General features: G+C 40.4%; 1 protein-coding gene across 1 annotated transcript in view; it reads left to right on the top strand.

Annotated features, from left to right (window-relative positions):
* Window positions 1-382: 382 nt before the first annotated feature.
* The window catches only part of LOC115354112 (disheveled-associated activator of morphogenesis 1-like), a 32,945-nt gene continuing 5,860 nt past the window's right edge, over window positions 383-27,467 (top strand). The window contains exons 1-22 of the mRNA XM_030044302.1: window positions 383-513; window positions 551-1,132; window positions 7,056-7,271; window positions 8,956-9,045; window positions 9,449-9,520; window positions 12,859-12,953; window positions 13,964-14,183; window positions 14,271-14,384; window positions 16,006-16,116; window positions 16,254-16,357; window positions 17,285-17,351; window positions 18,768-18,885; window positions 19,380-19,518; window positions 19,825-19,883; window positions 20,409-20,596; window positions 21,531-21,800; window positions 22,532-22,639; window positions 23,724-23,821; window positions 24,308-24,392; window positions 25,434-25,540; window positions 26,474-26,562; window positions 27,165-27,333. Of these exons, the coding sequence (XP_029900162.1) occupies window positions 7,086-7,271; window positions 8,956-9,045; window positions 9,449-9,520; window positions 12,859-12,953; window positions 13,964-14,183; window positions 14,271-14,384; window positions 16,006-16,116; window positions 16,254-16,357; window positions 17,285-17,351; window positions 18,768-18,885; window positions 19,380-19,518; window positions 19,825-19,883; window positions 20,409-20,596; window positions 21,531-21,800; window positions 22,532-22,639; window positions 23,724-23,821; window positions 24,308-24,392; window positions 25,434-25,540; window positions 26,474-26,562; window positions 27,165-27,333 (2,489 nt within the window). The 5' untranslated portion in view covers window positions 383-513; window positions 551-1,132; window positions 7,056-7,085. The remainder of the gene's footprint in view (window positions 514-550; window positions 1,133-7,055; window positions 7,272-8,955; window positions 9,046-9,448; window positions 9,521-12,858; window positions 12,954-13,963; window positions 14,184-14,270; window positions 14,385-16,005; window positions 16,117-16,253; window positions 16,358-17,284; window positions 17,352-18,767; window positions 18,886-19,379; window positions 19,519-19,824; window positions 19,884-20,408; window positions 20,597-21,530; window positions 21,801-22,531; window positions 22,640-23,723; window positions 23,822-24,307; window positions 24,393-25,433; window positions 25,541-26,473; window positions 26,563-27,164; window positions 27,334-27,467) is intronic.

A 27,467-nucleotide genomic window follows, 5' to 3' on the forward strand; every position in this document is an offset into this window, starting at 1 on the left:
GTATACTATATGGTGTGAACGCAGTGTAAATCTTTGTAAAGGTTATTTTTTGTTAAATTTTTGAGTATGGAAAAAATCCAATGCAAATCTGTTGTGGGACACCACGGTCTTCTATGTTATCACCTGAGTTTTTATTTGTCAATTAGACATGATGGGAATCTGTGGGAATACGGAACCTCATTTCTCTCTCTCTCTCTCTCTCTCACAGACACACACACACACACACACACACACACGTACACACACACACATGCACACACACAATGCAAAGGGAGTAGCAAGGGTGTGACTGCCTCCAGTAGGAATGCAGTAGTGTGTGTTTTTATCTCTCTGCACATACTGTACACACTCAGCTGATTTGCCAGTTCACTTTAGAGGCTACACGGGAGACAGGAAGCTCGTCTCTTACAGAGAGAGAGATTTGAATATTTTGTTGATCATCTACAGGAACAGATGAGAGGGGAATAAGGACAGACAGAGGAATGAGAGAGAGCTAGAAATACAAGAGACTGGGTGACTAAATGGGACCAAGGTTGTTCCTGGATACTAGAAGCTTAAGGAAATGAACAGGATCAGACTTTTAGCTAAATCCAACTCTGGTTTTCTTCTCCAGTCAAGGACTTCTGAACGCTTGTGGATATGGGCTCCATTTTTGGCTCTTTGTGGATATTAGCATTTCAGTTTTAACTTCATCTTAACTGAAATAACCAGAGGCTGATTTTTCTTTTTTTTTTCTCTTTCTTTTTTTTACCTACTTTACGACCATTTCTGACTTTCACTTTTCACCCCTGTCCCATTCTTTGTGTCTTTCACTCTCTCGCTGGGATGTTTAGAAACAGGTGAAAACTGAAAGTATTTCCTTCCATCAGAGACTGTGCAAATGGAGATTTTGTCCGTGGGCAGAGTAGATTGCAGGTCAAAGCGCCTGATGTGAGGTTGAATGAAGTGGAATGCCCTCTATCCTGACAGCTGATGTGTGACCGACTGCCGCAACAGATGCTGAACTGATTCTAAACTCTACTGCTGCTGCTAAACACAGACACACACACACACACACACACACACAGAGTTGGACCCGAAGATGACAACTCACTGTATCACATAGAACTGGATATTACAAGATATCTTGAAGGTAAGCAATCCTTGATGTTACACACCCCTTCTTTCAGTCCTGAGAGAGGATGGTGGCATCGCAACTTTGTGACTTTTTGCTTTTTTGTCACTTGCAGCAGAATTTGAAAACATACAAACGCCTTTCGTAAGAGGGCTGACAAATTCAACGAACCTAAGGATAATTTGAAGAGAATAAGTACTATCATTTGTTGATATAAATGGTTTAATGGTTTAAAAAAATTGTGCAGATGCTTTGAATTGATTGAAACCACATGTCACATGTTATCAACCACTTTCCACATAAAAAACACAAATAAATAATTGGATGGGTGGAGAAGCTGCACTGAAATTTGCAGTTTTACTTAGTGAGTGTGGGTGTATAGTGACAGTCTTGCATGGTATGTATGTTTGTTTTACCACTGCATCCCTTGTTGGTTACCATGGTGATATGAGAATTATGGCTCTGTACATTTGGCTTGTGTTCACTGCTGTTGACATCCCAAGCAAAAAACATACTTGTGACATTTGTATGACAACTAAACTCACTTTATAGTTTTATGAGCACATAATTTTTAAGCACAAGTGACCAAAAAGTAGGAAAAATCTGTTAGTTTTAAAATTAGTTGGTCAATATTATTGAACTGCAAGTGCGTAGACTGAAAATAAATTGCAAAATGGCAATTTATTTTCCTTTTGTCAAAATTGCTGTATGGATATGTAGACTAATGACAAGTAAAAATGCATTACGAATATTTTGAGTTAGAATTTCTGTTCTGTCACTCCAGATATCCTCAGTTGGTGTTTTTACTAGTAAAAAAAAATGTGCATGAATTACACAGGACGCTGACATCTCCCTCAGAAATAATGGCTAAGTGCCATTATTAGCTGAAGAGAAAGTCAACATTCTTGAGTCAATTCCTTCGACAGGAAAAACTCCATAACTGCAAAAACTAGATCTATATGCATCAGTGATATATTGTTTTTGGATACCCCTTCAGCCAATCAGAGTCAAGCATTCTTGAACTGCAGGGCTGTTGTGCTGTAAAGCTGACCCTGAGCTCTCAATCACTTTGAAAGGGGACAAGAGGATGCACAATTTCCGTGCAGGGATCAATAAAGTATTGATCATCCTCTGGAAACTCAGGGTAGCTTGTTCAGCTGGCCATCACAATGAATTATATGCTCTAATAATCTATACACACACCACGTACACACACATGTGGAGCTGATTAGTATTGATGTCCAGCAGAAATGTTGTACTTTGGCTTTGATGTCACTGACAGCTCACTTTGTGTCACATGTGTCGAAATGTTTCCATAACACTGGAGCCCACCCACTGAAAATACATTGTAAAATAGTGGGTACATCGACATTTAAGGAGATTTCTTTTCTTTAAAGGGATAGTTCTCCCATTTTGAAAAAAAAAAAGTATATTATTTCACTTACTCCCTATATGACAGTAGTGGTGCTATCTTCCTCTCATTGTTACTGAGTGCTGAGTGCTCCAAATGCTAACTGTTAGCGTCCTGCCATTGAGGTGGACTTCCCCCCAGCTAACATTCTGGAAAATAATTGCCTCAATCCACTCAAAGAAGGTTTAACATCATTTAAAACCATCTCTTTCAGAAACAGAAATGCACATCTGATGGGAAACTGTCGCTTTCAAAGACTAAAATGCACATATGATTTCTGAGTGCATGGCTGATGGATGGTTGCTCAAATTTGTTTTATCAACATCCATAAAGATCCAGTAACTTCTACACGTCCTGCCCTTTAAGCTGTTAATTCACAAATATGTTTTTGACATGTCTTTTAATTTTACTGTAATGTAATGCCATATATATATATTTTTAGGAAGGCAATAGCAAAATAGCTAAATAGCAGAGTTTTAGTCGAGTTTAAACACACCTAAATTTTTGGCATACCCACATGCTGCTCATATCAGTATTTAAGAGTAAATACAAGGCAAGCCTGGCCATGGACACAGTGAATGAGGTAAACTGAACAGTGAGGGCATAAAGCCATGACACATGGTGAGGAATGTGCTCTGGATTTGTGCAAACACTTGCTGCCAGTTTAATCTGGGAGTTGTGAAGCTTAGTTCAGGCCACAAACACTGCTATCACATATCTTTCTATATGGAAATCAGTTGTGTGAACACATACACTATATGCCCCTACATTAGACAAATGATGTCATATGTGTGTCATATGTAGTTGTATATGAACCAAGCATATATGTCACCCTCTGGATACAGTGATATATTTTTAACCCACTTACTGTATGTGTAACGTATGTGGTTGTAACAATGTGTTGTCCTCATTAGTTGTCTTGTATTGCCCTTACAAGATCATATGAATTCACCCCCATCTGCTCAACAGTGATGTGACTCAAAAAATTGGTAAGGCCACGTGTATTTGTAATACATAGAATGTTAGCTATCAGTTATGCCCATATGTGAAAATGTGCCAAATTCAAATATGTTTCATAGGGGTTCATAGGCATTTAAAATGGGTATATACACTCAGTGTCTACTTTATTATGTCCACCTGTCCAAGCTAATGTATTTCAGTGCACCAGCTCTGCCATAGAATGTCTAATTGTTGTTGGCATTGTGGAGATTGTGTGAATTTAATTCTGTATTCATCACTGAGGTTGTAGTTTGCAGAGGTCTTGTACTGGACTATATTATACTGAGAGATTATATTGTATTATATTGGACAGGTGGACCTAATAAAGTGGCCACTGGGTGTATGTCATAAATGGAAATCCACTATAAAGTATGTGCTAAAGTATGTACTACTACTACTACTCCTCTTGCAGGTGGGCTCAGCCCCTACGAGCGGAGTAGTAGGGGCCGGGTACAATGTCACATGGGTGGGGACTTGGGGCGCCTGATCTGAACCCGAGTGGTGCCATAGCAGAGCCATTTTCTGAGTTAGCACTCAGTTACATTATAAAACAGTTTTTTCAAAGGTCTTCTATCACTGGAACCATGAGGGGTCCTTGAGCATACAGTCATAACTGTGCACAAAAAATATTAGGCTGATGGGCCCAATAGTATGCCAGATTATCTGAAATCAGCCCCACTGAGGTGGCGGGTAAACTGGAGTTTGGGCACAGAGCGGATTTTCTCTGTGTGCAGGGAAAATAGTAGAGGTAACCAGTCTGGCACCCACGTAACTATGCATAAAAAATATTAGGCTGATAGGCATAGTAGCATGTGAGATTAGCCGTGCGCACACACACACACACACACACACACACACACACAGAGAGAGAGAGAGAGAGAGAGAGAGAGAAAGAGAGTGAGAGAGAGAGAACAGCAGTTGTCGAGTGAGCTAGAGAGTGAACAGTGGTAGCGAAAACAAGCTTTTTTCAAAGATTCTGAATCCCCGTAACCAGGTGAGGTTCATGATCATACAGTCATAACTGTGCACAAAAAATATTAGGCTGATTAGCTGTGGACAGGTACACACATTACTGACAACAACAAGTGACGACTACTGAAGAATCCTGACAGCAGTAGGCTACCAGCCCTATGGGCCAGGCCACTCAATGATTTAACATACTCTGTGTTGAAATATCTGTATAATTACTGTTTCATTTCATTGTAATGGCAATTTTGGTCAGATGGCTCAACCCTGGCCACACCCAGTGACTACAAAAATAGCCCAGCACACAGGACACATTCACTGTCCAACAGAGCCCCTACACTAACACTCCCGACCATAGTGCTTGCCACATTTTAAAGCTGAAACTTGTGAGGATTCAGCCCCTGCCGAGACTGACCCCCCTTGTTTAATATAACGTGACTGCCAAAAGAGCTCCTCAAAGCCCAGTGAAACTTGATGTGTGTATGCCGAGCCTGTCTGTCAAGTCAGCATGCTTCACATAACTATCCTGTCTCTCTGCACTGCTTGTCAGCTGAGTCAGGAGTCAGATGGCACAGGCACTCTTTTGTCATATCCTGCTGTACTGATATTTACAGTTTTACAGTTTGTTTGTTTTTTTTTTAGTATTTACAGTTTTTCTTCTTTTTATCATTTTGCTTGAGTAATGTACAGAAACTTAATTTGCACAAATAAGGTCCAACATTTTTCTGAACTGACATTTCAATGAGACAGTGAGATGCCTCTGTGCAGCCATAGAACTGTAGTTACTTCAGTTCAGGATGCATCGGGACCCCACAGGCCGGGCCAAGTTCAGACAAAAATTCAGGAATCATGTTTGGGTTCGGGTCAGGTTTGATCACAACGGTGCTATTTTAGTGAAACTCTAGTGTAAGATAAATGGCGAACCTACTGTCTTTTCTGGGCAACTTCCTGTATAGTACTGGAGTTTACATGTCGACACTGAAGGCAACACGTAGGCTAACGCAGGTGGTAAATGTAAGCTAGTGATGGAGGACAAGCAAAATCCGGGGCACAGGTCAGGTTCAGACACAAAAAAAGAATGCCTTTCGGGTTCAAGCTGGGCATGGTCACTATGCTCCCAATCCGCACTCTAACACCAACATCACACACTGACATCTCCAGCTGATGCATCCAGATTAGAAAATAAAACTTCACCAAAAAAAAAAGCAAAGCGTGCCAGAGCATACCAAAAAGACCCAGAAAACATTCCATACAGAGATCCATCACGTGTACCACAAAATCCTGAAGGAGGAAATGAGATTTAGTAAACAGTGAACAAGTAGTTCCTGAATATCTCTGAATCAAGTTCTGTAACTTCTGTACTTCCTGTATCAGTCCATGGCAGAGGAGCAGCAGCCGCCCCAGAGACACAAGGAGACTGATTTTGCTTGTTGTTACTGGCTTTCTTCATATAACACATGTACACATGTTGGAGGAAAAAATAACCACTTTCTCCAGAGTTCTAAAAATGTCTGAAAAGTAATGCTGTATCTAGCTTCTCTTCCTCTGCTCTGCTTTATTCTACATGTTTCACATAGCTTTACTTCACTTATTCTAGCTGATTGCGGCACTATGTTCCTCAGCTGGGGGGAAGTCCAGTAGTAGAAAACCTCAACTTACTGCTTGTGATTACATGTTTCTGACACCATCAGCTCTCACCTCCTACATACATGAAGCTGTTATTAAGGGTGACATGGCAACAAATCAAGCTGCTGTTGTGATAATGCATTTGAGCTTGGCTTAAATAACACTGGCTTCATCTGAGCTGCACTCGTGCTCTTATGCCACACCTCATGACTCATCTGTAGGAGCAGCAGTTCCAGGTGTGGCTTTGCAGTCACACCCACCTGCAAGTATGTGTGTGTGTGCGTGTCTGTGTGTGAGTGCATGTGTGTGCGTGAGATTGTGAGCATAAGCACATGGATGTGTGTCTGCTTGTCCGTGTGATATTTGCGTGCAGCTTTGGTCAGTGGGTGTGTATCCAGCTCCTATGCTGATTCAGAGCCCAATATGTATGCATACTCAGGTTTTTAAGTGTAATGTATCTGTGTGTATGTATACATGTTTAAAAGGTATATCCTCAAAAGGTGTGCTTAGAAGGGTGTGTGTATGTGCGCTCAGTACATGATGTTGTCATGATAATGTTTTAATTGATAAACCTATGCTCTCTTTATCCGCTTTCATTTATAAAAAGACAAATCGCTAATTGAAATTCTTTAAATTATTTGTAGTCATGTCTTATTCATTTGTCGTTTTATTTGAAATATTACAAGACCAATTGCTGTACTTGTATTACTGCTAATATTACTGATGATTGCAGTGACAGAACACTTCATAGCAGACTGTGGAAATCCCTCTGAGCCTGAAATACAATAAAGCACTGCTTGTGGTGATTTCATGTCAGGACTGAAATGCAAGGCCTCAAATAAAGAACAATTTATGTAATGTAAAAATGCAATATATGTGAACACCACCCGTCACGCCAGTCCCATTTCATTGCTCCATTCCTTCTGCCTCTCTCTCTAGTAGATAACTGGCAAAGTCCCGGCTGTAACCATGGCTCCTCGGGTCAAGATGCGCAAGGGGCGTGGCCTATCGTCGCTATTCCCCTGCTGTTTCAAAGGACGTGACCAACCAGAGATCACCTACTGCCATGATAACATTACTACTGTGGCTGCACTAGAGCCCACCATGCCCATGCCTCCTGCTGAGGAGCTGGACGCCATGTTTACTGAGCTAGTGGTGAGTGCACGTGTTTGTTCCAAATGTGAACTGACATAAGCGAACGCATTGTTTGTACACCAGCAGTTTGGCTAAGACAGTTTTTAGAGGTAACATCAATAGTAAACATCAAGATTTAGTGTCTGTACATTGCAATCAAAGTGCTTTGCATTAATGTACAATAACTAAACAGGGAGATCTCCACCACAGAAGAGGTCAGTTTCCCCTGCAGAGTATAGTCTCAATACACAGGAATGCAATGCAGCCACAAGACAAGTTGCATTTTTCTCAGCTGGAGAAACGGTTGGCAGGCTTGGCAGGCTGGGGAAAGTGGCTGCACCAGAAAAGTAATTTAAAACCCTTCATCACAAAAATTCTGGAATGTATGGCACACCACAGACTGATATGCTGTAAGAGCGTCCCAGCCGCTGTTGTTGTATCTCATTAATTGTTCTGTGCTCCCCTGGACCGCTGATCCACATACTGGATTCCTCTCTTTCCATTCACTTCTGTAATGCAGAAAACCTCCCAAAATAACACATTTAGCACATAAACAAAATGTTAACAAAGCGGATTATGCCAATAAAAATAATAAGTCCTGTTACCCACTTTTTCCATGTAATTATAGTTTTCATTTGTCAAAGTTCTATCACATTGTTTCTTCCTGGCACAAGGCTACTATGATTAAGTTTTCTGCAGACGCTACCTGCCGGGTCTACTTTCCAATTCAAATAGGTGATGGTTTTTGTATATTGGCATAATCTCTTTATTCATGTTCATTTATGTGCTGAAAATGTTATTTAGTGATGTATTTTGCCACGCTATGGAAGTGAATGGAGAGATAGAAATACAGTATTGTAAATAGCAGCCCAGGAGAGCACAGAGCAGCTAATGAGGAGATTTCACCACCATGTGGACTCATATCACACCCAGAGAACTAGACAACACAACACTCTGCCAAAGTTCAGTTTTGCTTTGACGACAAATTCAGTATGTTTGAGGTTAGGCTGTATTTTGGTTTGGATTGTAGCCACTGTCATTTTATCGCATTACCTCATGGCACCACAGAGACATCAGAAATGCAACCTAATTTCAAATATGCTGGAACCATATTGTCTGTGGAATATAGTAATTATAATTCCGGAACAGCTTCATGGGCAATATGAAATACCAGATTACCAAAACAATGCACCCGTTTGAAAGGGTGAAGGCAAACAAGCCACAAAAATTTGGAGTAGGCCTCCCACATTAAACATGTCAGCATACCCAAACAGAAGCAGTGGCTGGTCTTTCTGCGGATCAAACCCAATACACAGCACTTTGAAGTCAGCTCACAGATTTCTGCTGTTTGAGCACCTGGTGCATCAGAAATACTTTGTTGATTCACGAGGGGAAATGTGGGTCAGTTGCAGTCGCTCACACACTCAAGAGAAGAATTCAATTATAAGAAAAAGAAAAAGACATAAGAAATGTAAAAATATGTTAGAAATTTGTAAAAACGTATGTTCATCAAGTCTAAATACATACTGTACATTAACCCTACAAACCATTACAACAATAAATATAGAAATAAGAAGCTGAGCATATATTAAAAGTCTACAGTTGTATTGCTCTGTTGAATTGTTGTCGAGTCCTTATTGCACCAGATTTTGCTAAGGTAACTTTCTCTGCTCCTATCTTTTCCTTTGTTATCATCTCCTCTCAGGATGAACTGGACCTTACTGAGGAACACAGGAATGCCATGTTCGCTTTGCCGGCAGAGAAAAAGTGGCAGATATACTGCAGCAAGAAAATGGTAAGAATGTGTTGTTATTAGAAAATTTAAAGTACCTATTTTTACTAAACTTCTCTAAAGACCCATTTATGGTGCCTAAAGGAACCATTTTTTGATGGTTCTTTGAGGCACCTTCGGGAACCATCTACACTAATGGTTCTTTGTGCAATCTCTTGCTTAAAGGTATCACTCTGAATAACAATTTTTGGTTCGAGTTAGTGCCTTTATTTTTCTGTGTGTAGCTACATATCACCTGAAGAGACTGAGCGTTGAGTTTTACGTCTGCTATAGGTGCTCGATTTCTCACTTTTGAAACTTTTGAGATAATGCTGGCTAGATACTATCACTCTATTGTACCATGAACACAGTTTGTAATTTGTATGTTCATCCATCCGAACTCTGTATGTGTGTATGTTTACTGCAGGAGACAGAGGAAAATAGAGGAGCGACCAGCTGGCCAGACTACTATATTGATCAGCTCAACTCCATGGCTGTTGTGAGTAACCTCTGCAGCTCCCATACAGTCCTGCTGTGTGTGATGATTTCATGGTGGCTTTTTGCCTTATTATCTGGTTTCTTTCATTAAAATGACATGCAATTTTTAGATGTTAGATTTTTAGAAGATAGGCTATTTGATAAGTAAATTGATCATTTTACAGACATTACATATACTGTAGTTCACAATAGTTTGGAGTTAAGCATTATTATAAGAGAGGGTGTAACGGAACTCGGTGCAAGCACCTCGTTCCTGGCCGCATCACTGTCGCGACAATAATAACGGTCAAGCACACCCTCTCATGTAATAATGTGATTATACAACTATTACCAACAAAATAAAACATATAATCAAAATATATTCATACTGTGGGCATTTCGCTCTCAAAATATCAAAGTTTTTTTTTGCTAGTATTCTCTCCGTTTCAGTGGAAATACATGAGATCTGATGTTAACTAGTCCTTGTCAGCCAGCCAACTTGGGCTTATCATGTTTTTCAGACATCATGATTCCCCAAAACTGAATAAATACCACACATAGCAACACAAAAATGCTTTCCTAGCTCAATCATGTTGTAACTAGAATATCCGCTGAAAAAAAAATATTTTTTTCATGGACTGATAGTTACACATCTGCCGACTTCTCAGTCATTTTTAATCTAACAGGTGCTGTGACAATGACTCACCAGCACAGCTGATCTTTATCTACAACCAACTGAAATGAACAGTTATATTTAAGAATAGGCTACTGCTTTCCAGTGTCGGCACCAGAAAAAAAAAACATCTTTCTTTTCATAAACTCACCGGCAGATGCTCTATTTCAGCTGGGGGGGTGTCACTCCAATTTAACGTCAGCTCCGATTAATGTGGCTAAGCAGAAAAAGTAACAAAAATAAGCAGTCACATTAAGGCTGAACAGTTATATAATTTCAACCCCACCTTTCGGGGGCTTTTGCTAATCACCTTTTCAGGCTGTTATCAATTTACCTCTGAAATAAAGATGACAGTTTTCACAGATGTGTTGATTTATTAAATTTACCAGAATTTCCCTGGTTGGGATCAATAAAGTATATCTATCTATCTATCTATCTAAATGTTCATTTAAATGTACAGATGCAAACAAATTTACAAATTAATCAAATCAATGGCCCAGGCAACTTATAAATAATAAACAAATAAATAATGATTAATAAGCTGGTTAATAACTGATAACATTAACACATCAATAACAAGAACAAAGTTATAGTTGCACATCTCCGTGGAAAATCCTACAGGTACTGTCCGTGGTACTGAATCGGCCTCAGCAGGTACTGTCCGTGGTGCTGAATCTGCTGAGGCATTCATTCTCTGTATCATGGAAATTAAAGCTAATAAAATTCACGGAGGATCTTGTTCAGCTCTTCTTTCCTTACAGCTGAGAAATCAGCTGTTTGCCAGGTGTTTTTCAGGTAGTCTTGTAGACATTTGACGGCCCAAGACATTGACCCGGCCTTACCGGCTTCATTTCCTGACCTCTCCAGCTGATCCAGCTCTTCACTCATCACTCTCACGTATCTCTCCTTTTTCTCTTCTGTCTTGTCTTCCTCGTTCAGCCATTTATCCAAACGTAGGTCGCCAAATAAATCAAAATTGACAACAAAACGGTCCATTATGCTGGCAAACAAAGTTGACAGCAGCTTTTGATGCGGGTTTTGGTGAAACATTTCGTGTTGCCATGGAAACCACACAGACTCGGGCAATAAGATGTAGGCGGAGTATATTTTCAGTGATGAGGTTTTTTTTTTTTTTTTTTTTTTAAGCATTATTACAGGAGAGGGTGTGCTTGACCGTTATAATTGTCAAGACAGTGATGCGGCCAGGAATGAGGCGCTTGCGCCGAGTTCCGTTACTCCGCTAAGGCACTTTGGGCCCTATCTTGTGCCACCCGCTACCCGCAAATTGCGGATTTAGGAACTTCCACTATCCCTAAACAGTATCTTGCGCCCACGCTACCCGCTATCCGTTATTCCGACTCCGTCATTTGCGCCTGGGGGTGTGTCCGTGGGCGTGTTTCATGCACTATCCCTAAATTTGCTATCTTGCTCACACACTTTAGGGAAAGCGGATAGCGGGTGGTCCTGACCACCCGCTATCCGCTATCCCTTAAGTTTGGGCTGTTACGAGCGCGCCCAGGCGGCTTCAATGCGCGCCCCGACGGAGCCTCGCCACGCAAACGGTCGGACTGATACCGGGACGCCGCCTGAACGGACTGACTCATATAGACTGTTTAGAGGAAAGACTGTTTTAATTGGACACTTACGCCAGCACGTTTTATTGTTTTATCATAAGCCAGCAGCTGTGCTATATTTTTATTTTTAATATTTTATTTGCCCAATCTACCTTGTCAATAAATTAGTTTACACATAGTTCCACCTCTGCCTCTTGTGTGTGTGTGGTGTGACCAGGGGATTTTACTCAATCAGTACAACCTTGTGACACGTCCACTTGGACACATGTGGCTCCACCTCCCGAATTAACTCGCCTATAATATAATATATAATATGTATATAAAGCCAACTTGCTTTAGCCTCAGTAGAAGCCCTGAGAAAATCTACCTCCCTCTCTCCATCGCGGGTTTAGGATTTAGGATTTAGGATAGCGAAGCCTGCCCTTAAAGGCAATGGCACCTGGCACACTGATTGGTTTAACTGGCGTAACGCCCAAAACATGCCTATGCATAATATAGCGGGTAGCGCAGGTGTTTTGCGGATAACGGGAGGTGCAAGAGTCTGGCGCAAGATAGGGCCCTTTATTATAGAAATTAAAATTCATGGAGGATCTCGTTTAGCTCTTCTTACAGCTGAGAAATCACCTGTTTGCCCGGTGTTTTTTCCCATTTGATGGCAGAAGACGTTGACCGGGCCGTACCGGCTTCATTTCCTGACCTCTCCAGCTGATCCAGCTCTCTCCACTCGTCACTCTCGCCTATCTCGGCTTTTCTCTTCTGTCTTGCCCTTCTCGTTGAGCCATTTATCCAAACTTAGCTCGCCAAATAAATCAAAATTAACAACAAAATGGTCCATTATGCAGACTAACAAAGTTGACAGCGGCTTTTGATGCGGGTTTCAGTGAAACATTTCGTGTTGGCATGGAAACCACACAGACTCGGGCAATAATATTGCTGGGCGTAGTAATATTTTCAGTGATGAGGTTTTTTTCAGTTGAGCACGGCTAGCCTTGCTCAATTACTCATTTGAGCACATTCTAAACGTCTGATTGACCAATCAGATTGCTCGGTTGGATCTACGTGTTGTATAATTTTGAATTGCTGTAATGCATTTCTGTTTTCACTCTCTCCCAGAGGAAGACGCTGCTCGCACTTGAGGAGGAGGGGGAGGAAGAAAGGACAAAAATCACAGAGAGCCTGAAGACAGCATTAAGGACCCAGCCCATGAGGTAGAAGTCACATCCACATCCTACACACACACGCACGCGCACACACGCGCGCGCGCGCGCGCACACACACACACACACACACACACACACACACACACACACACACACACACACCACAGGTGATTTAATAGGAAGAAGTTATTTTCCTAAACATTTCCTGAAGTTTTTTGGGTCCACTAGAACACAGACAAACCCTAGTATTGTACATTGTACATAGTTACTTATATCAGTGCCAATATGGTTTTATTGCATTTTTTGCATAACTCAGGTGTGTTCTAAAGAATATTTATCCACACATTGTGTACCACAGACAGCCTATCATGAATAAATGTTCACTCCTTGTTGCCATGCAGTGGCACCCAGATGACTAGAGTCATGCAGGTGGGCCAACAGTGTCTTGCTTGTTCATCCTCAAACTGTACATCAAAATCAGTAAATTACTACTTTATTTTCCTTGTGTACCATGCATTAGCATTAAAAGAAACCAGTTGTTTGGCTGGTAAGTTTGGTTTCAAGACTGAATAGAAGTTTAGAAAAATGTCTGCTTTAACTCAAAGAGATACTTTACCCATTCTGAAAAAGCTGACTTTATTTCACTTCCTCTCAGCTGTTCTGTAGGACAGTAGTGGTGCTATCTTGCTCTCATTGTTACTGAGTGCTGGATACTGGCTGGATGCTCCAAATGCTAACTGTTAGGCTCCTGCCACTGAGGTGGACTTCCCCCCGAGCTAATATTATGAAAAAATAACTGCCTTAAGCCACTCAAATTCTTGTATAAATACAGTTAAAACAAAGTATGATGATGTTTAGCAGAATGTGTTCAATGAAGAAATCAAACGATAGCAAATTAAAGCAATCCATCTCTGCCACAGAGACAGATTGCTTTAATCTTTGTGGCAGAGACGGATTGCTGTATGGGGTGATACAGGAAGTGCAGAAGTTATCAGATCTTTCTGACTATTGATAGCAGGAAAACTATTTGACTTTAACCTGACTGCTTGCCAACACAGGTTTGTGACTCGATTCATTGACCTTGATGGCCTGACGTGTATCCTGAACTTCCTCAAGTCAATGGACTATGAGACAACCGAGTCTCAGATCCACACCTCACTGATTGGCTGCATCAAAGCTCTGATGAACAACTCCCAAGGCAGAGCTCATGTTCTGGCACACAGTGAAAGCATCAATATTATTGCACAAAGTCTTGCGACTGAAAACATAAAAACCAAGGTATGCTGGTTTAGCATTGATGATAAGGTGAAATAATGAAGCCCTTTCTCTCTCTTGGCTTTAGCTGATGCTTCTCTCCATGTCTAGGTTGCAGTGTTGGAGATCCTTGGTGCAGTTTGTTTGGTGCCTGGAGGCCATAAGAAAATCCTAGAATCCATGCTGCACTACCAGAGGTTTGCATCAGAGAGGACACGCTTTCAGGTGTGGTTCTGTGTGCCCATATGTGTCTGTGTTTTGTAGAACTGTTTCCAAAGGAAGAGAGGTGGTGAATTTAGTGCTGGTTAGATCAATGTTATTGTGAAGCCTTACCATTATCGGAATTGTTGCTTGTTTTGGGAAAACACAGGTTGTTCAGTTAAACAAAAAATACTTATCCTTACCAGGTTTCCCGGTTGCCAGGTTTGACTGGAACCAATGGGTGCCGTTAATGACAAGTTAGCTCAGTCAGTACCCTGCAGCAGGTATTCATTTGAATATAAAATCCAATGACTGCAAGTCAACTCTTGCAGACAAATTCCACAAATATGGACTCTCTCAGGTGCATGAGCACATTGAACATCTTGAACAATCTGAGGTGGACTGTGTGAGAGCGCGTTGTCAAGGTCTTGGGTGAGAGATGAGGTCGGATAATTTTGTGGTAACGTCCTTCCAAAAAGTAGCCACAGGAGGGCACTGCCAAAACATATGAAGGAATCTTTAAACACAGCAAGCAGCAATTTTTTGGGAACTACACAAAATTGTGGTGAATCTGCTGGTGATGAAGCTTGCATGACGCATACTGAATGTTCATCCGTACGCTATCCCCATCAAAATTCTGTTGTGGCTCTAGAGTATCCCCTCTCAGTAAATCAGATTCTGATGAGTAACAAGGGGAAATTGCTTGGATAGTTATTAAAACAAATCTGTAAAGTTGATGTCATTTAACAAGTACCAGAAGGACTTTTTCTGATGTAACACTAGCTTTGAGGTTTAATCTCTATTTGATGGAATTTTCTTCACATGGCAAATGCCACTGGATGCCCTATGCTGACTTTACATTTTCCTGCCACCACAGTTAGAAATGAGAGAGCACTCAGTAAAGTGCCTACCTCAGCCAACACTAAGTCCCACATGTTTGATGTTCAACAAAAGTTAACCACACCCACTGCCATGCCTCATTTTGGTCAATTATCATGACCAACCTTTCCACAAAGTTGCATGAGTTTTTGTGACTTGCCTTTTTTCTGAGAGGCCATGCCCACTGCCACATCCCATTTGGCTAAAGTTAATCAGTTCTTCCTTGTCCCATGGCCAACAGTTTTCCTTTCCCCCAATGACCAGCCTTTCTATCAGTGTCCTGATGTCCTGCTACCAAACAAACAAACAAGCAGACAAATGGAATAGGGTGAAAACATGGCAGAGTTGGACAAAGGTTAGGTTTTTGGACAGTCTCTAGAAAGCAGTTGGCCACTGCTATAGACTGGAGGCAGCTATACTACATACTCCACTACAGACTAACCTGCTTTATTATGGGCTGTACTGAACTGTTCTGGCAATGAGTCATGGGGCCTCCTACTGATGCATCCTTGGTTGACAAATAAACTTCTGACATCTTTATCTGTTTCTTCATCATTGGCATTCATTTGCTTTGGAATCTTACACCTCAACCATTAGATATCATTAGATATTGTGGCCAGTATATCATGGAGAACAGAAGAAAGAACGCAAAAGGCAAAGAGAGAGATCATTTTTTTCAATGACGATATCCAGACTAAAAAAAATTTAAAATGCACAAAATCTCATTTGTGTGTGTGTGTGTGTGTGTGTGTGTGTGTGTGTGTAGACTCTGCTGACAGAGTTGGATCGATCCACTGGTCGTTACAGAGATGAAGTCAACCTGAAGACTGCCATCATGTCCTTTATTAATGCTGTGCTGAGCCAGGGAGCAGGAGAGGTGAATACCTATGGATCTGTCTCTCTGAAAGTCTGTTAGTCTTTCTGTCTGTCTTTATTTAGAGGTGCAAGCAGGTCCAAAACCAGCTGCAAACCAAGAGTGTGTGTGTGTGTGTGTGTGTGTGTGTGTGTTTTCAGGACAGTCTAGAGTTCCGTATCCATCTGCGTTACGAGTTCCTGATGTTGGGCATCCAACCAGTCATGGACAAACTACGCTCCCATGAAAACATAACCCTAGACAGGTGTGTTATGACTCCAAACTGAAAGGCCTTTTTAACCATCAGTATATCAGTCATATTAATTGTCATATTTTGACATAATTTCTGTAAAACATGAAGCTATGGTCAAGACAATTAATAGTTTTGTTCTCATTTCTAAGTGCTTTACAGTCTGCTGTGTTCATAAGCAAAGTTTATAAGTTTCTAAGCTATGTGTACAAAGATGACCAATACCAGTGCTGTCACGACTACTGATATTGCTGATGCACAGCTTAACCGGTAACACTTTACAATAAGAGTACAACAATTAACGTTAGTTAACGTTAGTTAATGTTGTAATGGTTAATTAACTGTTAGTTAATGATTATTATGGCATTTACTAATGTTAATATTATCTACAATAACCCTATAATAACATATAAATTAATACCTTAGCATGAGCAGCATTAGTACATGATTCTTAGACACATTAGTTAACGGTTAGTTAACTGTTACTTAATGTTTATTACCTGTTACTTAATGTTTATTACAGCATTAACTAACGTTAATTGTTATACTCTTATTGTAAAGTGTTACCACTTAACCTAAGATGAATATGTAACAAGACAGTTAACATTCAGGGTTCTTGAATAATCAGTTTTTACTTCCAACAGGAAATTTGCAAATGTTAGTAGGAAACATGCAATTCCAGTCAGTGTGTGGAACTCCTCTTTATTAAAATATTTGGTAGACTACCCTGTCAAAAGTGCATGATTGTATGAAGTGATAGGAAAGTTCTTTACGTTTGCTGTCCTATCAGCATGTCAGTCTACTCTTCACTGAGTTTGAAGTTTTCATTACACTGAGGAACAGGTGATCTGTTGGTTTTGTATTAGCAGAGTGACAGAGGTTGATTGGAAACAGATTTTTTGGTTGGACTGTTCTGTTTGATCATTTGATGTTGTGTTTCAGACATCTGGACTTCTTCGAAATGTTGAGGAATGAAGATGAACTTGTGCTGTCCAAACGCTTTGACGCTGTGAGTCACTTTGACACACACCTTTATACTGTCCAAATGCTTCAGCACAGTGACGGCCTCTACAGCTACAACCTCAGGACTCTATGAATACCCTAACTCAGAGTTGTTTGGCACACTGGGAAGCCGGGGCCCATACGTCACCACATTGGTTGGCTGGTCAGTTGGTCAGCAGTTTGGTCCAGAATGGCATATCTCCAAATGTATTTGGTCAATCACAAGGAAGTTGACACTTTGAAACAGACACAACACTTCATGTTGCCTAGAGCAGGGGTTTTCTTTGTTGGTTTCATTTTCATGTTCCATATCCCCAAATTGACTTTGATGAAGCACACACTTCACATGTGGACCGCACATGTGAAGTGATTTTGCCCTGAGGACCCTATATATCAATAATTTGGTTTGACAAATTAATAGTGCTGACAAATAGGAGGCTTGTCATAGTTCATGATATACCTTCACAAACAATCTGATTCTTTTGAACAGCTCTTTGGTACAAATAATGGGAACCGAGTAGAAGCTGTACTTTTTTTTTATCACTGTGCCCAGACATTGCCTGCCTTATCTACTTCCCTTTATGTGAAGTGAAGAAAAAGTCCCAAAGCCTGCTGGGAAGACACACACCTACTCTGCCTCTGATTGGCTAATCAAAACTGTATCCTTAACCAGCCTAAACAAACGGAGCCAACAAGTGGCAACGAGCACTAGCCAAGCAGAGGCAGACTAGGGGTGGGTATTACTGGATTCTGGGTAGGATAGTGCAGTCAGACTCAGAGGTAGATGATGTGTTTGAATTTTTCAAAAAAAAGAAAGAAAGAAAGAAAGAAAGAAAATGGGTCAAACTCAAAAACACAGCAGCATCTGGATGCCTTTCAGCAAGAAAGGCAATGATTAAGTGGAGTGCAATATTTGCATATCACAAAATATCATTGTGGCTTTTGAAAGGAACGGAGCCATAAGAGCCATAATTCACATCGCAGGTACAAGTAGAGTTGATGTGAGAAAGTCCATGACTGACACCGTTGCTAGCAAAAGCTCCATATCAGTATTCCTGGATTCATATCCAGGAAAAACATAAAATCGGCAGCTGTGTTAAGGAGCTGTTTCTGTTCCTACTAACCTGGTGGAGGGTAAGACGTGCAGAAGAGTCAATCAAACGGGAGCAGGAGTAGTAAAATCTGAGGTGGAGCTCTGACTAGATCACTCTGAGAGTAGCTTTTAATCCCCAGCAAAACAGCCGGTTTGTCTCAGAAGGAAACAGCTGATAAGCCTCTGTCTGCATGCTTTTCCACTCAGTTATGATGATAAAAACATTTCAATTAAAAAAAAAAAATCATATTTCCTGTTGTGTATACATAGTTTACTAGGCAGGTATGTTATAATCTTAGTAATATCTGTGTTTTTGTTCTGTTTTCCTAGGTCCACATAGAGACTAAAAGTGCCAGTCAGATGTTTGAGCTGATCAAGAACAATCTGAGCCACACTGAAGCTCAGCCTCACTTCCTGTCTCTGCTGCAGCACTGCCTGATGATGCCCTGTGAGTCCTGCTCTTTATCTGTCTGTGTGTCAGCTTGCCACATAAACTTTCAGTTGAAATGACTTTAGTGGTCTGAGATTCCATAACATATGATATAGGCCCCAGTCTTAAAGGGATATTTCACTCATTTTGAAAAATGTGATATTATTTCACTCCCTCCTAGCTGCTATGTAGGACAATAGTGGTGCTCTTCCTATTAAAAAATACTGTGAACATGAGAACATAACTACCTTAAATTACCCCAGAAGCTTGGCCAAATTATGTCCCCAACAATATATAAAAACTTGTGACACCCTCGGTCTGGACCCAGGCAACAAATGCAAAGACAGAATGTGGAACAACTAATGCTACGAGTGATTCAAATAAAGACACCACCGTGCCACCTGATTTCTCCAGTCTGTCACACAGCAGCTGTCTTACCTGATGATGAAAGACTCTTGATGACCCTGTCTCTCTCTCTCTCTCTCATTCTCTCGCTTTCTGTCTTTCTCCAGATAAGCGCACTGGTAACACACTTCAGTACTGGGTATTATTGGACCGGATAGTTCAGCAGCTTGTTCTCCAGAACGATAAAGGTGAAAACCCTGACATCGCACCACTAGAGAACTTCAACGTCAAAAATGTGGTCCGCATGTAAGTTTCTAGAGCCTCCTGCCATTGAGGTGGACTTCCCCCCAGCTAACACTCTTAAAAATAACTGCCTTAATCCACTCAAACGCACCCGATTGCACACAGATGATAGTTTTGCTCAAATTTGTATGTTTCCGGTTATCAGCTTCAGGAAAGATCCAACCAGTACACACAGTCAACACTGATTTTACTCAGCCTCTCTTCACTCAGCTGAAAAACTGATGTACATTTCTTCAATCAGCCAATTCTGAGTCATGGAACTGACATCTGTATGTGTGTGTGTGTGTGTGTGTGTGTGTGATCCCATAGGCTGGTCAAGGAGAATGAAGTCAAACAATGGAAAGAACAGGCTGATAAAATGAGAAAAGGTACACCCATGCAGCCGCACAACCACAACACACAGACACATGCACAAATTAATGCTTGTTTGAATCAACACTTTAGCCCACGGCTCTGTAGAGGAGGCGGAGCTGCTCTAGAAGCAGGAATAATCTCATTGGTTCAGTCAGTCCTCAGGGGGCCCCCTTCGGTTTAGTAACATTAGACTGAAGTCCAATGAAAATGGCAAGAGTTAAGAGAGGAGGGAGTTAATATTATGAGGCCCCACATTCTTCCTGTTGACTAATAAATAAATAAATAAATAAGTAAATATGCACATTTAAAAATTAAAAAATTAAAAAATTAAAAAAATTAAAAGTTCACCTCACACAAGCCATACTAGCCCAGAGCTAGGTAAGCAGTTCAGTGCTGTTAAGCTAATCTGCATCTAAAATCACTGTGCTTCATCTGCCTCCATCCACTGAGGCTTTACTTAACCAATGACATTATTTCTGCCTCCAAGAAATGTTTGTATGTAAATGTTGTATTCGTGTGCCCCTAACTCTCCCCTACAGAGCATCACGACTTACAGCAGCGCTTTGAAAAGAAAGAGAGAGAGTGTGAAGCTAAGACTCAGGAGAAAGAAGACATGATGGCGATGCTGAACAAAATGAAAGACAAACTAGAGCGAGAGGGCAACGAACACAAGCAAGCTAAACTGCAGCTGGCAGAGCTGGCAGCACGGCTGCAACAACTCAGCTCTGTATGTGCGAAAACACACAAATACTATCACACAATGACGCAGACATCAACTGGCAACACACACACACCCATAGTTTTGACATTCTTCTTTATTAATCATGTTCCCATACATGACTAATATACTCTGCACTATGCAACACAGTTAAATATTGCATAGCAAGACTAGCCCTGCAAGTGAGATTAAAGGGATAGTTCACCTTTTTTTTAAAAAAAAAAAAAATAATAATAATAATAATAATAAAATGTGATATTATTCAACAATACCCTACCCATCTGTTCTGTAGGACAGTAGTGCTGCTATCTTCCTCTCATTGTTACTGAGTGCTGGATACTGGCTGGATGCTCCACATGCTAACTGTTAGCCTCCTGCCACTGAGGTGGACTTCCCCCCAGCTAACATTCTAATTTGGGTCTGAGTGAATTAAGAGGTGCAGGCTAATAACAGTCTCATGCTGACAATCTGAGCCACAGTAACATCTTGTGGCCAAAACTGAATAGTTTATATCTTTGTTCAGTTCACTAGTGTAAATATCTTCAAGAATCAACAATAACCCTTTTTGACATGTTGTCATGAAAAATCCAGGTAAACACAGGTGTTACTAATGATATTAGTTAAGGTTCCACTCCATTTAAGTGTAAGTCTAGCTCTGTTACACCTAAATAAGTAGCAGATCTTGAAATTAATATCATTAGTAACACCTGTGTTTACTCTGCTGTTCTGGTCAAAATGACTGATGTAAAAAAGGTCTGTTTTAATTAAGTTTGATTTGCCACAGGGGAGCTATCTATAAAGTGATTCAGCTGGTTATCAAAGATGGATTTTTTCAGTTTCTAGATGTTGTATAAATAGACCTGCCTGTTTGTGTCCTGGCCAATGACAATCTCATGAATCCATCTGTACAGCAAAGTTATTTCTTGCTGTGTTCTGCTGCTAGAGTGGCGGTGTTCCAGGTGGGCCGCCTGTTGTTCCTGCTGCCTCTGGGGGTTCAGTTCCTCCTCCTCCTCCTCCATCAGCTCCTGGCCTCATTCCACCTGTCCCTCCTCCACCTCCTCCTCCACCACCCCCAGGAGGCCCACCACTTCCACCGGGTATGGCTCCCTTTGCCCCCCCTCTTCCTGGGGCTCTGCTGGCACCTGCCAAGAAGAAGGATATTCCCCAGCCATCGAACCCACTGAAATCATTCAACTGGAGCAAACTGCCAGAGGTATTACTGCTGTTATCACCACCACTATTACTACTGCTACCATTACTACTACCACGCTGTATCTTCACCTCTAATTTGACATATATTATACATATACTAATGGTTATATACTGATAAAGGACTCACCATTAATGCCAGAGATGGCATTATTGTGTTTGAGTATTTATTGTATGGAAAGTAAAACAAAGCAACAGATGTGTAGAAAATATACTTGATGCATTTAAAAGGCCTATGAAACAATCAATACAAGTGGAACCTGTAGCATCTAAAGTGGTAACAGCTAGCTATTAGCTGTTTACAATTTAGTTTAGAAATCTGAGTAAGGGAGTAAGGGTACATGGCCCAGTAAGCAGTTTTCTCTAACAGAAATCTAACTGTGTTAACCAGGTTTTTCTTAAGTCTTTAGCCTGATTATGGAAACCGGGTTTCTTGTTTACATGGGAGTTTAGAAACAGGAATCATCGGGTAACCAGATAGTCCTGAGATATGAAGGATCAAAGTTTTGCCATTCCAGCTGGTGAAACTTAGTAAGATCTATTTTCATAGTTAACAAGGCCTAAACTCCAATTGTCTCTGAATACAAGACACCAAAATCCTAGGACAAATAGAATTTATAGTTTTAATAGGGGCCAAAAAGAGACAGAACCTTACAATTCTGTCAGTCTGGGTTTGGTTCTTGAATGTTCTATCTGACTGAAACTCTGTTGTTTCCATGTTTTTGTGTGTTTCAGAACAAGATAGACGGAACTATATGGAAAGAAGTTGATGATCTCAAGGTGTTTAAAGTTCTTGATCTAGAGGACTTCCAGAGGACCTTCTCCGCTTATCAGAAACCTCAAGTAATACAGTATATACACACACACAGGCTTTATGTGGACACACAAACACACTCCTCTTCCTACTGAGGATTTAAAATGCCAACAGTACAACATCTGATAATCTCAAATGTCAAAAAAGAAAACAAAATCCTGCCATAAAGGCCTACTCCAGAGACGATCATCATGAAAAATAAATACAGCCACATCCAGCTCTGGGCCCAGCCACTCCCGGTGTTAACTTAGACAAGCCATGGCCATGTTTTATGGTCAGACACCCATTCAAATGTCATAAAATCAAAAGCATCGGCATTCAGACAAAATCACTTGCAAAATGATAATCCAAGTTCTACGTCCAGATAGTTGGAAAAGCACTATAACTATCAGCATTGAAGTCGGCACTGAAGGCTACATCAGACTGCCTTGGTGCATGCAGCCACCTGTGTTTGACATCATGGCTGGCTGGCAAATACAACAGTCCCACAGAGCTGTTGCACCTGGGCTTGAAAAGACTTAACCATGTAAGTCCTAGACTCAGACCTAGATCTGAATAAAAAACTGCTGTAGTTAGACTGGTCAAACCTGGACTACAATAATATTAATAGGCTATATTCAAACAAGTCTCATGACATTTGTAAAATCTTTTTTTTTGTTTGGGAAAAATAGGGAAAGGGGCAATTTCACTAATATTCCCCTAGGGAAGCCATAAGAAACCATCAAAAATGCTGTAGTTCTGCTGGTCCTACATAAGTTTAGAGAGCTTCAAGATTATCTAAAAGCAAGTGTCAGATTTGTGAAACTTTTTCCCAATCCATGAAATAATCACTGTGTTTTCACTTGTTTGCTACATATTGGTTTTGTTTGTGTTGTCTTTTCTTGGTTGCTACATATTCTTACAGATAGAAAAATATACTGTACAGTGTCAACTAAAACTAAAACAAGTGGCTACAATACATGACACATAATCTCAGGTACTGGTTGGAATATATAATAACATAACAAACGTTTTGATTGCAGATGATATTGAAAAATGTCAGACCTAAACATCAACAATTTGTAGTCGTCATGCTGTTCTACTCTATTCTAACTCTTTCATGTGCATCAACAGAAAGACAATGAGGATGACCACAGTGTCGCTAAGAAGGTCAAGGAGCTGTCAGTTATCGATGGTCGCCGAGCACAGAACTGTAACATTGTACTCTCACGGTCAGTATTATCTATAATGTGACATTACAGCCCTTAATTCTCCTTGGCTACCTACATAACTCATGATACAGTTCTCAGATGCCAGGTGTCAAGTGTTTGAGTGTAAGGGGGAATTGGCAGCTGGGCAAAAAGTCACAAGACTCAATCTGGGACAGTTATATTAATTCAGACGAACTAACTCTTCTGCTTTAAATTGATGTCACAATTGTTATGTACATCTCTTTGAGTCAGGGTGGCATAGTTAACTCTAAAAATGCAATCAGATTACAATCTGCCAACATGTGCATGGTGAGGTTTCAATCTGTTAGCATCATAACTTATCGTTGTTATCATCAAACATGCTTCTGAGGAACCCAGCATGGAATTTCACATTTATTCAAAGGCACTGTAATCTGTTTAAGTGGGCTTTTTTCAACGATTACATAATTACCATATTCCCATATCTTGTGTTGCATTACTCCCAAACCCTTGATGACTGTATTCCAGGTTGAAGCTGACCAATGAGGAGATCCGTCATGCCATTTTGACCATGGATGAACAGGAAGACTTACCTAAAGACATGCTGGAGCAGGTAACAAAACACACCTCAAGACATACTGGATGATAGACACACTAGAGTGTAGATCGGGCCGGATTTATTTGTCTGAACCTGATTCCAGCCCAACCCAAACTTGACAAAAATTATTTTTTTGTGTCTGAACCTGACTCGAGCCCGAGATTTTGCTTGTCCTCCATCACTCACATCAGTTACATTTACTGCCTGAAATAGCCCACGTGTTGCCTTCAGAGTCGTCACGTAAACTCCACTACTATACTGGAAGTTGCAAAGAACAGATAGCAGATCCATCATTTTTATTTATTTTACACCAGAGTTTCACTAAAATAATGCCGATGTGACCAAACCCAACGTGAACCAAAACATAATTTCTAAATTTTTGTCCTGACGGTTCCCAACTGGCTCGGTTTGGGTATCCACACTCTAATAAACAACACCTGGTTCATGCTCAAAAAAAAAATGAAAAAAAAAAAATAATAAAAATACTGAATGTTATGATATATATATATATATATATATATATATATATATATATATATATATATATATAATTTTTTGTTAGTTATCTTTTGTCAGTTTTTCTTTATGCACAGTGCAAGACTCAAAAAGATTTTTTTCTCATCAGTATGCTTGTTTTTTGCTGCGTATAATAAACAGTGTATTAGCTTATTGCAAATATCCAAGCTATTAGTTTGCTTTGACAACAGTAAACACCTAACATGTATCAAAGCTGAGCAATGCTGTGCAATGTTTTTTTTTTCAAACAACACATTATGATAAAAAAAAAAGTACAGAAAAGTTAAATAATTAATCTTATACTAAAAAAACTATTTATTCATTTACCTTTGTCAATCAAAACAATAGCTGAAAACAGTTTCTGTTACATGGCTTTTGACACTGTCAACAGTAATATGCATCTGTATTTCCAAAAAGGTTTTACACTGATCTTTTCAAAAGCTTTTTTCAAACTTGTAATTCATACTAGTCCAGAGTAATTATGTGTGTTTGTGTGTGTATGTGTATTGTTTATATATGTGTGTGTGTGTGTGTGTGTAGCTGCTGAAGTTTGTTCCTGAGAAAAGTGACATTGATTTGTTGGAGGAGCACAAGCATGAGCTGGAGCGCATGGCCAGGGCAGACCGCTTTCTATACGACATGAGCAGGTAGAGTACAGCCAAGAACACACAGCCAAGGAGGCCAGGTTGTATCTGAAGCAACAAGCAATTCAAACACAAGTATTCTTTCTTTCAATATGGAATTCTATCATTATGTCAGAGTGTCTGGAGCAGAAACCCTATTTTGTGAGCATCGTCTGAAAAAAAAAGTAAATATCTGCACTTTTGATGAAAGAGTACAATTTCTTTTTCTTTTTTTTTTTTTTTTTTTTTTTGGACAAAGTCTTTCCTCAAGCCCCAAAGCCTTTTAGTCTGAGAAATGATGCTGTTTTGTCAGATGTCTGTGAACTGAAGCTGAAGTCTGAGGATATCCTAAAATATACACTGTACGGTACGGTGTATTAATAACTAAGAATTTTGTATAGAATGATCAAACACACAAAACAGCATATTCAACACTGCTTAAATTTCAATAAAAATGAGAAACAAGAAGGAAAAGTAGAAGGATGACAAATTATCATTCTACCTCCACTATAGTGAGGCTGAGGTTGAAGGTTTACCTGCTACTTATAATAATACTGTACTATGAGTATAAAAGAGAAGAGTATTAAAAGATGCTGTTTGTTTGTGATCAGGTTTTTAATCAACAATAAATCAGGCAGATTCTGATCAACCCCACCTGCTCCCAGTTTAAACCAAGCCTAACTAGTGAATTGTTGGCATCTAGTCAGCCTCTCCAATGTCTAGCAGTGCGTTATTTTAAATGCAGATGCCCAACAAGCCCTGCTGGTGGCACCTTTTCATGTGGTCGTGGGGTTACCCAAATTGCCAGGCAACATGGCAAATTGCCATCCACCAAACAGATTTGGAGATTTTCCTCTCTAGCTCTATCCCTACTAACTGCTGACAGACTGACAGACCAACGGACATTGTGAAAAACAGCTGTTTTGATCATTCTTGCTGTTTATTCTCTATCTCCAGAATCAACCACTATCAACAAAGACTCCAGTCTCTGTACTTCAAAAAGAAGTTTGCTGAGAGAGTGGCGGACATCAAACCCAAGATCGAAGGTAGAGCTGTAGTTTCAGTATCCTTTAAAGGTGCTATCATCAACTCCAACTATCTCACTGAACTCCAACTATCTCACTGAACTATCCAACTATCTCACTGAAAAACAGTCGACTCAGGCCTTGCGGACTTCAGTCTTTCATACAGTGACATTGACTGTAGTTCTTTGCATCATATGTCAAGTCTGCTAGGGTAGCAGGCAGTGAGGAGACAAAAGGCTCCAACTGGACGGGACCTCAGCCCTTATACGTTGCCATGAATATGACCCACACAAACATCTGCAGATCTAATACATGTCTGATATGAATAACGACACACGCGATTACTTTGAATAGTGAAGCTGTTAATGCTCTATTTAAGTGAACCCTTGGGCGTGTATGAGCGAGACACGAAGAAGAGATTTTAAAAACTGATAATATTAGAGGAAAGAATTCTCTATCCTCCTGTGGTGATGTGTCACCATGTTTGTTGTTGTCATTAGCTTTGAACTCTGAGTTGCCCTCCAGTGGATTTATTGCTCAAGATCCATGCCAGTGTAAAGGATACATGAGTCCATATTACAGAAACAAACCACAAACCACCCCTCCTCTCTCTCTGGTTTCAGCTCTGTCTCTTGCATCCCACCAAGTTTTCCAGTGTGATACACTGCGTCAGCTGTTGGAAGTGGTTCTCGCCTTTGGGAACTACATGAACAAAGGACAGCGAGGAAATGCCTTTGGATTTAAAATCTCAAGCCTCAACAAAATACCTGACACCAAGTCTAGCATTGACAAGTAAGATTATTGCATCTAGTTAGTTTGAGTTACAGAAAGGATTTATGGGGCAGTATTCCTTGATTTAATCTCTGAGTACATTGCAGATTATTCTGGTTGAAATGTGTGATAGCACCAGAAATGAGGACCATGGG

Source organism: Myripristis murdjan, chromosome 22 (assembly GCF_902150065.1).
Source record: "Myripristis murdjan chromosome 22, fMyrMur1.1, whole genome shotgun sequence".
NCBI classification, from domain to species: Eukaryota; Metazoa; Chordata; class Actinopteri; order Holocentriformes; family Holocentridae; genus Myripristis; species Myripristis murdjan.